Source organism: Tiliqua scincoides, chromosome 1 (assembly GCF_035046505.1).
Source record: "Tiliqua scincoides isolate rTilSci1 chromosome 1, rTilSci1.hap2, whole genome shotgun sequence".
Lineage (NCBI taxonomy): Eukaryota > Metazoa > Chordata > Lepidosauria > Squamata > Scincidae > Tiliqua > Tiliqua scincoides.
This window is the reverse complement of record NC_089821.1, coordinates 304,647,991-304,660,405: the sequence shown is the minus strand read 5'-3', so window position 1 is coordinate 304,660,405 and position 12,415 is coordinate 304,647,991. Positions and strand designations below refer to the sequence as shown.

The window sequence follows — 12,415 nt, the reverse complement described above, 5'->3', positions numbered from 1 at the left end:
ACAGTTCTGGCCTTGCACAGTACCTGCTCAGCTGTCCTAAGGAACTGCAAATTGGCCTCTAGTAAACTACCTTAATTTTGATCTGGATAAATCTATCCAACATCCTTAAAATGTAACACTGCGGTTTGGCTCTTGAAGTGCTTTTGTTCTTGGCTTACTGCCAGTCTGATGGAAACATTTGATTAATCTTATATATTCACTGAATCTTGCAGGGATATGCTGAAAAAATAAGACCGATGGTGCGAGATGGTGTTTATTTTATGTACGAAGCACTGCACGGCTCTCCAAAGAAAATTCTTGTGGAGGGTGCCAATGCAGCATTGCTTGACATTGACTTTGGTAAGTCACCCTCATACATTATGTTCCTTTATCACCATTAAGATCCACCTCTTCAAAATTTCCCTACTTTGTGTGTGCAGATTTGTTTTATGGACACATGTACACTTGGTAAGGACACACGCTGCAAACTGGTCAAGAGACTTCATCTCATCACTCTTATGTGCATGAACCTTAAGGGATGTCTAAAAATATATTCAGAAGCAAGCTTGAGCTGTATCTTATTTTGTGCTCACTTGAGAAGAATATACCTCTTTTTGTATCCAAGTCTTGGAAGAATCACTGGGGATTGAAGGAAGGAAGATATCACACACCACTAGATGCATCACTTTCTAATATTTCAGATAATTATGGGCTCAATCTCCCACTTTATGGATTTATGTGACCTTAAATAAACATATATTTGTAAAATTAAGATTTTGCTCATACTTTATCAGCTTATAATCACCCCTCCACATTTGCAAATGTGAATAGGGTAGGGCCTCCTTATTTTAATCTTTTAAGGTTGCTTAAGGTAACTAACAATGCATGCGAGTGACCGTCTCAAAATAAAATAAGAAGCTGTGTTATTCCTGTGGACAACTTATCGTCATTTTTTTTGGGCAGGCACATACCCTTTCGTGACATCATCAAACTGCACTGTGGGCGGAGTCTGCACGGGTCTTGGCATCCCTCCTCAGTACATTGGAGAGGTGTACGGCGTCGTGAAGGCCTATACAACTAGAGTGGGAATTGGCGCCTTCCCTACTGAACAGATAAATGTAGGTTTAGAGTTAACGAAGTGGAAAAGAAAAATAAGGGCCATGTAATAGGACGTTGTAATGTATGTATGCCAAGACAAAGGTCCTATTTCATCTTGGGTTGGAGTTGCAAGGCTGAAATATTTAACACAAATCTCAAGCTTTGTTCCAGTGTGGGAAAGATAATGTGATAGCTTAATCTTCAAGTTGCTTTTCATTGTAAGAGTCAATAAATACGTTGGTCTCACTTTGCTTTGCAGGATACCTTAAGTGTCTGTTGCTAGGAGTTTCCTATTGGAACCTAAATTTTAAAGTGATACCCTAACAAAGCCCCTGATTCTCACAGGGTTCTTGCACTCCCCTCTCACACATGGCTTTTCCTCCTATTTAGCTTCCATTTGGTTCTGTAACATCCAGATCCACAAACTGCTTAGCATTTGCCCTCTGTGACTAGAAAACCATGGTTTGAAACAAGTTTCTAACTCTGGTTGAGCTGGCAGACATTAAGTATCGTTGCTAATTTGAATTCTAGGCAGAACGAAATAGAGAACAGAAAGGGAAACCTATCTTTTTAAAATTATAAGCCCTTTAGGGAGAGGGAACCATTTATTTATTTAACTAGTGGTTTTTTCTGAATTAACTCTTAAAATCTCCAAAACCCTTGTTTCTAGTTCAAAATACATAGAATGAATTTTAATATGGAAATGAGAATCTTATGTAGCATAAGGTTTTAGAAGAGAAGCTGTATGCTGTCTGGTTTTTTAGTACATCACACATTTATTGTACAGCACTCATCTAAAGCTTCTTTTAAAATTAAACAATTAAGTTGTTTTGACTGTCTGACATGTTAACAGCAATTTTCCAAATATATCTTTGTCCCTACAGGAAATTGGAGACCTCTTACAATCTCGAGGCCATGAATGGGGAGTAACCACAGGCAGAAAAAGGCGCTGTGGCTGGTTAGACCTTGTCATTTTGAGATACGCTCATATGATCAATGGATTCACAGCGTAAGCATCACAGATTTTGACCTACACTCGAATCTCATAATTTTTTTATCTTCTAGAGCAGCGGTTGCCAAACTCATGACCACTGTGCTGTGCTAAGTCAGTCTCCATTCAGACTAGCACTTACATTTCAGAAGAAGCCCCTCCATCTTTGTTGCGTATCACTCTCGGCATTCATGTCTGTACATGAATGTCTCAACAGGCTGTCACGTCCAGATTTCGAGGCAGATGCAACTGCTCAGATGGTCGCACAACAAGAGATGGAGGGGCTTCTTGTGAGCAGCACTCCAGAATGGTAAGCGCTGCTCACACAATGGAGGGATGGAGCATTGTGCCAGATCTGGCCCGTTGGCCATCGTTTGACGAGCGCTGTTCTGGATCACAAATATGTAGGTAACATTAATATTAGTCTAACCAAGTGCTATGTTCTGTACAACCCCTGTTGCCATAATCTCCACCTGTATGGCTAGGATCTCAATATATACAGCACACATTTTTAGGATGAGCAAGGCAGTATATGAGCCAGGCCAAAGGAGACAATGGCTCTGTTTGCTGCTCCTCCTTGAGTATTCTGAGGACAGATGGTGTTGTCCTTTTCTGGGGTTTCTATCTGAGCATGGAGTTGCCTCAGTCTTTGATGGCCTGGAAAGACCAGGGAAGGGAATACACAATCTGTGCTTTGAATAAACACTGAATAAAGTGGAACCCTGGTTAACATTAACAATGGTTAGAGGATGCTGGCATAAGTCTTGACCATGGAGGGTTGGGAGGATAATACATACAATTCTGTTTTCTTTGATCCTTTAGCAAAGGTTACTGCACTGGCCTTATTCATTTTGGTGTTCGCAGATAATTTTTAAAAAATCATAAATTGAAGGGAAAAAAGCACTTGCATTGCATAGCTGTTTTAAAATACATCTGGTAGGTCATATCTTAGCTCTCATCTTTTCAGAATCACAACACTTAATGTATGTGATTATCTGCTGTGTGATCCATAACTGTGTTTAAAGGGACTTCTGCCCATGGTTAGTAAACTTGATCAATGTAACTGTTTATGATTCATTCTGTGATTGGTGTCCAGGTCCTCACCAGGGATAACACCCCAGGATGGCCAAAGGGACACTGAGGGAGCCGTGGCGGGAGCTAGTAGGTGAAACTGACTTCCTTGAGAGGAAAGATCAAGAGGAGCAAAGTTCCTTATTCCTGCTCCTCCCTGGTCATATGCAGAGAAATGGGGCACAGGTGGGAATCGGAAGGTATAAGAGTACAGTCATTAATGTGCTGGTGAGGCAAGAGGAAGGAAAGGCTAGTAGAGAGCTCCAGGGTGCAGCTAAGGAGGACAGGCTCTGATGTTTTCTTGTGGAGAGGACGGTTATAATCAGGGTGATTCAGCCCTCTCCCCTCTCAAAGAAAGTGAGACACCTAGAGGGCTCTGAAATGAGCAAGGTATGACCCACCACCATATTACTTAAGTTTATATTTATTCATTCCATTGGAGTGGCCCCTGGGCTAAAAGCATAAACACAGGCGCAGGCAATTAAAGAAGGTGTTGAGTGAGGATAAGAACATAAGAACAGCCCCACTGGATCAGGCCATAGGCCCATCTAGTCCAGCTTCCTGTATCTCACAGCGGCCCACCAAACGCCCCAGGGAGCACACCAGATAACAAGAGACCTCATCCTGGTGCCCTCCCTTGCATCTGGCATTCTGACATAGCTCATTTCTAAAATCAGGAGGCTGCACATACACATCATGGCTTGTAACCCATCATGGATTTTTCCTTCAGAAACTTGTCCAATCCCCTTTTAAAGGCATCCAGGCCAGATGCCACCACCACATCCTGTGGCAAGGAGTTCCACAGACTGACCACATGCTGAGTAAAGAAATATTTTGTTTTGTCTGTCCTAACCCTCCCAACACTCAATATTAGTGGATGTCCCCTGGTTCTGGTGTTATGTGAGAGTGTAAAGAGCATCTCTCTATCCACTTTATCCTTCACCTGCATAATTTTGTATGTCTCAATCATGTCCCCCCTCAGGCACCTCTTCTCTAGGCTGAAGAGGCCCAAACGCCATAGCCTTTCCTCATAAGGAAGGTGCCCCAGCCCAGTAATCATCTTAGTTGCTCTCTTTTGCACCTTTTCCATTTCCACTATGTCCTTTTTGAGGATGTCTTTTACATGTAATGTTATCTAATGTTTTCTGAGCAGCCTGGCATTAACAAAACTGGATATTCTGGATGCCCTTGATGAAATCAAAGTTGGTGTTGCTTACAAGCTGGGTGGAAAAAGAATTCCATATTTTCCCGGTAAGTTAACTGTTATGAACTCTAACCTCTAAAGAAACCAGTACATCTCAGCCCTTAACACCGATTCTCGTGTTTATTACCACTGTATTACTTTCTTCTGCACTCATTTGGTGGAACAGCCATATGTGTGAGTCAGCCCAGGGGGCTACTTCATATTTGAAAAACCAGCATCACAATTTGAAGACAGGACAACCTTCTCGATTACAGTATTTACAGTGTCCATCAGTATTTATGTAGTTTATCCCACTGATTACTACTACTGAGTAATCAGTAGGATAAACTACATAAATACTGATGGACACTGTAAATACTGTAATTTGTACACTGATCCCGCTGTACACTGTAATCCCACTGATTACTACTACTGAGTAATCAGTAATCCCACTGATACCTACTAAAATTTAGCCATTGTATTCTGAATTTTGTTAAGGCTTGCCAAATAATATTTGAATGGTTTTCAGGAGCTCACTTTTGTCTCTGTTTTTGAAGCTAACCAGGAAATATTACAGAAAGTGGAGGTGGAGTATGAAACAATGCCAGGGTGGAAGACGGACACAACCAGTGCCCGAAAATGGGAGGATCTCCCACCCAAAGCACAGAACTACATTCGGTTTGTGGAAAACCATGTAGGGGTAGCAGGTATGTCTCTTTCTAGTGCCCATTCCTAGTGAGTGCGCCATGTGCCAACAAGACTGTGCCCACAAGGGGATTCTTTCTCCTTGGGCACACACATTGCTTCAGCTGTTGTGGGGATTTGGCTAAATCAGAGGTTCCCGAACAGTATTATGGGTACCTTAGAAAACAGGTAAACCTTGTCTAAATGGACATCCCTTCCACAGAGTTAAGAGCCATCCATGCTAAAGTCTTGCACAAAGTCTTACAGCCTATGACTGTATGCACTCATAGGGCAGATGTGTGTGTTATGGCTGCAAGTGCTGCAAAACTACGTGGACGTAAAACATGAGAATTAAATTGTCTGAGTAGTAAAATAGTTTATAGACTCTACTTACATTTTGTTGCCCATATTCTGCCAAAGTTAAGCACTTTTATTGTATTGGCTGTGATATAGCAGTCTAAAGGCATTTGCTGTTTAAGACACTGGGGTTCTGGAGTCTATACAGCCGCATTTAGAATTATAACCTAAAGCAGATTTCATGATGCCTGCTTACTCCCAAGTAATTGTTCTAATAAATTTCTTCATTTCTCTCCTCTTCAGTTAAATGGGTGGGAGTTGGAAAATCAAGAGAGTCAATGATCCAGCTCTTTTAATCGAACAAAGAACTTCAGTGCCAAGACATACAGTTTAATATTCACCTGTTCCTTCCTATTCCTGATCTGCGATGACAATTGGTTGAAACCAAAACATTCTTCCTAGATTGTGATTGATATCTTGTACTCTTTAATATTTAGCTTTTTAAAATAAAATATAAGAATCGGGAACACAGAATAAGAACAGGAGGGGTGGTGCACAGATTAATCTCAAACTTACATCTGAAAAAAGCGATAAACTCATATGAAATTATTTCTATAAGCAGCTACCAATACTGAAATTCACAGCAGATTGTGGAAGGCTGTAAGAGGGTATTCCCATTCCTGTGTCAGGAAGCAATAAAATTGCAGCATAAGCTCTATGTTGCATTAAAATTAGGTTGCTTATGGAGCAAACCAGACTCCTTAAGAGCTAGCAAAATTGAGTAGCTGCTTTCCAGCCCAGCAGTTAAAGCAAATGCTGTTAACTTAAAGCCTGTGCTTATTTCTTAATGTAACTTCAAATAAAGGGGAAAAGAGGAAGGAAGGAAGCCAGGAACTGAAGTCATTTTCTGGCAGTAGGTCAAATTGATTGCAGCTGAGTGGCCGAGGAGAACAGAGCACCCCTTCAAATATTTGCCAGCAGGCACTCCACATGGAGTCCTTCAGGAGTGTTGCACTCTTGGCCATTGTGCAGTAGGCAGGGGATCGAAGGAACCATAGCAAGCATAGACAACTCTAAAATGGAGCAAAAGGAATGTAAGCTCTTGGATGTTTTCTCTGAGCTTGCAGACTGCGTGTGGCCTGCTTGCACTCTAGTAATTCTTCGGTTCGGAAAACCAGTGTTGCCAGACTGTAGTGTTGATTTGCTACAGCTGATGTTTTGTCCTTGTCCCTGTTCCCCTTGACCCTAAGTGGAATAGGGGTCATGCTAGATTGTTTGGTCAACATTGCATAAAAAGGAATACGGGGCTGTAGTGTCCTTTTCTCTTGACACGCTGCAGATCTACTAAGTTATCTGGATCTGTGATATTCTGGAGTATGTGGCAACTATTTTATTTAAAAGGAATGCCTGGCAGTGCAACATGATAATATGCAGAACACACCGAAGAGTCTCTTAGCAGTGCATCTGAACTGTTTTTAAAGGGCAAAGTAGGGAAAAGGCCTTCATTTTTTTTTTTAAATAACAAAATTTACCATTGCAACCATGTGTTCCTGGGGAGCATGAGAGGATGTGTCATGGGCCATAGGTACCAAACTGAAATCAAATATGACTGTTGGTTTGGATGCACCTTAGAAACATTTTCTTATGTTTCTAGCAGAAATATTGGTGCCAAGCTGTATGTAGAGAAGAGGGGGAGTACCTCCTGAAAAGAGGTACTATCTTGCATGTACAGGTGGGCCTCTGTATCTGTGGATTCCGGAATCTGCGGTTTCAATTATCTGCAGGTGCAGGGGTCCCTCCATGCATCATTAACTTGTTTTAGAGACTTGCCCCAGCAAAAATGTGTTGCTTAATAAGATCACAATAAGCTTCAGGCTGCCTCCTGGAACTGCGGGGCGAGAACTGCGGATTTTCTTATCTGACGTTTTTGGTATCTGGGGGGGGGGTCCAAGAACGGATCCCTCACACAGATACTGAGGCCCCACCTGTACTTTGCTTTCAAATTTCAGAATTTCAAACTTGTTTGACAAACTCGTTTTCCGGAGTGGTGGTCCTTGATGACTTGACTAGGTTTCAAGATCTAATATTTATCTGAACAAGGTTCTAGAGATAGCAGCCAAGGTATAATAGAGATCTATGGTTCCCCTGATATATCTCTTCCACTGCAATATGACTTTGACAGTTTGGTGATGGAAGCCAAAATTTAGTTCTTCATAAGTAATACAAAATTGGGAACAGAGATCTGTAGTGACACTAACTTTGGCTTAATTGTTGAACTGTAAATTCAGTGAAAACTAATGTGCTTTGTGTGTTTAATGGGCAGCCTAATTCTAAGCTTTGCTGGTGCAGCCAAGCCACATGGCTTGTATGGCATCCATTGCAGCTTAGCAGCTGGTTAGAGGTCTCCTTGGGGTAAAGGAATATTTTTTCCTTTACCCTGCGTTGAGCCCCAGCCACCCCCAATTGGGCTTCTCGATTCCAAACCAGCTATGTAGCTGGCGCAAATCTAGGAAGCCCAGTGTAATGCCAGGTTGGCTGGGAGAGGAGTTAGGATACGACAGAGGCTTACTTCACTCGTCCCCCACTCCCAGGCACAATCCACTCTGTTCCGTCCTCCCCCACCCCAAAATGCCCCTTCCTGCCTCCAAAAAAGCCCTCCCACCACCCCACATCCTTGTGCCAGCTGGTACAGGGTCCAAGCCAACGTGGCCTTTTGCACCAGCCCTACTGGCTCAGGAGTATCTGCAAATGTGCCTTATGGCATGTTTGCGACACTCTGAGCCAGCACAGAGACAGTCATGCCAGCTTACACTGATTTAGGATTACACTGTGAGTTGGATTATATGCAAAGTCTTCTAATGAATTGCTCAGTTCCAGAGAAGCACTTTCACACATGCAAGGTTTTTAACTATTTTCCCCTTCTGATGGCAGCATGGGTGATTGCTGCTGGAAGGGGAGCAGAAAACCCCTGTGCACCAAGAGTAAAACTCTCTTGCTTCTCCTCGCCAATGGCTCTGCCTCAGTTCTGCCAACAGTAATATGGCAGGTAGTATTTGCATACATACTTCACGTAGACAGTATAGTTGTTTCTGGCTCATGCTTGTACCACAATAAATGTGTCATCTTTAAGGTGACACAGGAGCCTGAACTTTCATAAACAGGCCATTCTGGAACATATCCTACAGGTTTGTGTTTTTTTTAATTCTGTAGGCATCATTACCTTGTCTTAAAAACTTACTATTAACATAGTTCATCTGAACTTGGCTATAGGATTGAGACTTTAAAGTTTTTGGAAAACACCTTTGAAATAGACCAGTGTTTCTTAAACATGGGTCGGGACTCACTAGGTGGGTCACAAGCCAATTTCAAGTGGGTCCCCATTCATTTCAACATTTTATTTTAAATATATTAGACTTGATGGTACCATGGTATGTGACTGCATTTGGGGAAATGTGACGGATCTGTACTTTTAACAGGCTATTACGTATATGCTTTTAACAAACGGAACCTATTCCTGGGAAAGTGTGGGTAGGATTGCTGAAAAATTTCCTGCTTGATGATGCCACTTCCGATCATGACATCTCTTCCAGTGGGTCCTGACAGATTCTTATTCTAAAAAATCTGTCCTAGTGCTAAAAGTTTGAGAACCATGAAATAGACTATTTGGGTGGTTCAGTGTAATTCAGATGCTGCCAACTGATCTTCATTTCTGATGGCCCCCAGTTTTTGTCAGAAATGGCTCGTGACTGTTCAGTCTACTGAGCCTCAGCACATGTGCCCTTGAGCACACATAATGCTTACTAAGGTTGGGTCCACAGCACATTCACACACAAGAAACAACTCAGTAGATATAGCAAGTGGCTCAAACAAATCTAGGTTTGTATTGGAAACGTCATTGCAGCCAATGACTTTTGCCCAGTCTAATACTTTGTACTGCCCAGGTAACTTTTTCCCCCCTTATCATACGGTCATTGGTGAATACAAGGTCCGCTGTACAAAAATCCACTACAGTTCTGCACACAGGCTGTTTGAATCCTACTGAAGTCAATAGCAGTGAAGTGGCTTAACTACAGGCAACCATGCAGACATAGATCACCATCCCCTGTAAAACCCAATGAATGAATGGGAGCTACACAAAAGCACTTTGCGTCCCCTGCTCACTTCAGTGGAGCTTGTGCAGAAAATGCTTCTAGCAGATTGTTCCCACTGACACTGGGCCCTCAGGTTTGCATTAAATCAGTTGATCTTTTTGTTCCTGTAACCTTTTTCGGTTTGACTGCATCAATAGAGAATTTTCCTGAATTGTTGGTTTATTTTAATGGAAATCTCTCTGCCCACAAAGTAATACCACTGAATAAGAATCGTAACTTTTTATTTGAGAATTACTGTATGATCCACTCAGTGTTACAATCTTAATTAAGAAACGTGTTTGATGTGAACAATGCATGTTGCTCTCTTGACTGTCCTCTTGCATATTTCAAGTTTTTGAAACTTCACTTGGAATTAGATTTATAATTTTTTTAGTATAATTTTGCTCAGCACACAGGTTAAATGCAATCTTAATGATCTGAAACAAAATTATATAATTGAATTAATGTGGGGAGGTAGCATGACAAGCCACAGGATATGTCTTAATTGTACATCACAGCAAAGACTGAAGTGGAAAAGGTCTGGTTTTACAGCTAATACTTTTATGATGAGATTTGTGTCGCACTGTTGTGAATTATAGCCAGGTACACACTATTTAACGAATGCACAAGAAGTGTTCTCAATTATTTTTGTATACTGTATATGGAAGAGCTGTACCTTTTATTCAACAGCTTTCTTTTTTGCTTAATAAAGCCTTCCAGGAGTAAAAAGTATAGGAATTATGTCTTTGGATCCTCCTAATTTTGCATTCACAGGTAATTGATCCTTGACCATATTCTACTGCATATCAGAATTTTTGTGAAGGTGGCTAACATTTTCAAGGGATAGTTCTGAGTTTTACATCAACTCCCAGTCCACATATATTGTCCCAGTCCAAGTCAACCCTCAAATAGGGTTTGTCCCACCCCTCACTGTTCTTTCAGCACAGAATTGGATCCAGAAGGATGAGCCATGCTAAGACATGTCTCTTCTGTTCCTGAATTGCTCTTGCTGATGGGTCAAGGAGACAACTGGCTCCGCTTCAACTTTAAGGTGCCAAACTAGGTGTGACACGAAGCCTGCTAGATCACCTAGTTTGTTCCCCCCCCCTTTTAAAATAGCAGCTTTGAGGAGTAGTTTCAATCCAGATTGGGGCTGCAGTGTGAGGGGTATTTAATCTGGTAATTCAGCACTATTTTCCTGCTAAATGCTTCCCAAAGCAGCTACTGCAGCAAACGATACTTTCAATGGGAAGTACAGTTGCTGGGGGCAGGCAGGGGATGATTTTGGGCAGAAAAATGGTGCTGAATTTTAAAAGTGGTCTTAATCTGGATCGGGCCCACTACAACTGCTATTTTAAAAAAAGCAGGGGAACTAAACTAGGTAACGAGTTTAATAGTCTAGTTTGGCCCTCTTGTTATCAAGTTACCTGCTTCAAGACTTTAAGTGACATGATTAAATATTTGTTATTTGAAAAATGTATCCTGCCTTTCCCATGCCAAAGCAAATGCCCAAGGCAGTTTACAAAGCTCCATAATACATTGTACATTTTATCACAACACAAAGTAAAATAACTAAAATCATTAAAGCAGAACAAAACAGAAAACCCAAAAATACACACTGTAGAACCAATTAGGAGGGAGTGACAATATGGTCCAGAAGGAGCAGTCAAGCTACTGCACTCCTACAGAGGGGCAGAGGGCAACACTCACCTATCAACCAAATGCCAGACAAAACAGGTATGTTTTAAGCCTGAAAAGCCATGAGAGAGTTACAACCCAATCATGTGCTGCCCAGGGCTAGAGCGGCGCCAAAATGGCTACCGCTGCATTCCATGGGGCTAGGAAGCAGCACTGAGGCTACTTCAGGCAGCCCCAATGGGTCTCCTCGGATCTGTACCCACTATTGAGTGGGCGCAGATTTGAGGAGATCCATGTCAGGTCACCTGAGCTGGGAGGGGGATTTGGATATGGCAGCAGGCCCTACCACCATCTCCTCCCCATCCCGCCCCACCCTGCATTCTCCTCGCCCTGGAATGGCTCCCCCCTGTCCTGGAATGCCTCTCTGTTGCCCAGCACTTGCCCGGAGCTCTGGGTGGTGGTCCTCCATCCTCTGCCTGGTGCTGGTTCAGCGCAGGCTCATGCTCAGCCAGGACTGGACCAGCACAGAGTATGATGCGTATGTGCAACCTCCTGATTTTGGAGGTGGGCTATGTCAGAATGCCAGATGCAAGGGAGGGCACCAGGATGCAGGTCTCTTGTTATCTGGTGTGCTCCCTGGGGCACTTGGTGGGCCACTGTGAGATACAGGAAGCTGGACTAGATGGGCCTGTGGCCTGATCCAGTGGGCCTGTTCTTATGTTCTTAACTACAATTCCCAGGAAGCCTTGCAGGTCTCTTGTTATCTGGTGTGCTCCCTGGGGCATTTGGTGGGCCGCTGTGAGATACAGGAAGCTGGACTAGATGGGCCTGTGGCCTGATCCAGTGGGGCTGTTCTTATGTTCTTATTGCTGGTGTGCTTTACAGCATGCTTGTGACGTTGTGCGCTGATACAGGCCCATTTGGATTGGGCCCTTAGTTCTTAATTCCCTCGGAAGGGAATTCCATAATCGTGGTGCTGGAAGGCTCACCCCGTGCCACCATCCCTCCAACTTCAGACAGAGGCAGGAATTGAAGGTGTGCCTCCTCATTGTACTTTTGGATTCGGCTGGTTGAATACATTTAATTTTTAACTTTTTTCTCCATATTTCTTTGCTCCCACATTAGTGGGATAGGTTGGAAGGCAGTGATTTCCCTAAGGTCATCTAGTGAGCTCCATAGCTGAGAAGGCATTTCAGTGGGGAGGAGCCCCCACATCCAGAATCCTGCACTTTATGTGCTGTACCATTCAGTCTCCCACTGGCCAGACTGTCAAACAATTAGCAGACCAACCCCCAGGCCCCTGCCAGCATGTACAACATGTGGATGCAGACAAAACAGATTTTG

General features: G+C 42.8%; 1 protein-coding gene across 1 annotated transcript in view; it reads left to right on the top strand.

The window, feature by feature from the left end:
* ADSS1 (adenylosuccinate synthase 1) overlaps positions 1 to 6,789 on the top strand; it is a 31,971-nt gene extending 25,182 nt beyond the window's left edge. The window contains exons 8-13 of the mRNA XM_066629516.1: positions 213 to 339; positions 943 to 1,097; positions 1,962 to 2,086; positions 4,293 to 4,390; positions 4,880 to 5,029; positions 5,607 to 6,789. Of these exons, the coding sequence (XP_066485613.1) occupies positions 213 to 339; positions 943 to 1,097; positions 1,962 to 2,086; positions 4,293 to 4,390; positions 4,880 to 5,029; positions 5,607 to 5,659 (708 nt within the window). The 3' untranslated portion in view covers positions 5,660 to 6,789. The remainder of the gene's footprint in view (positions 1 to 212; positions 340 to 942; positions 1,098 to 1,961; positions 2,087 to 4,292; positions 4,391 to 4,879; positions 5,030 to 5,606) is intronic.
* The last annotated feature ends 5,626 nt before the right edge of the window (positions 6,790 to 12,415 follow it).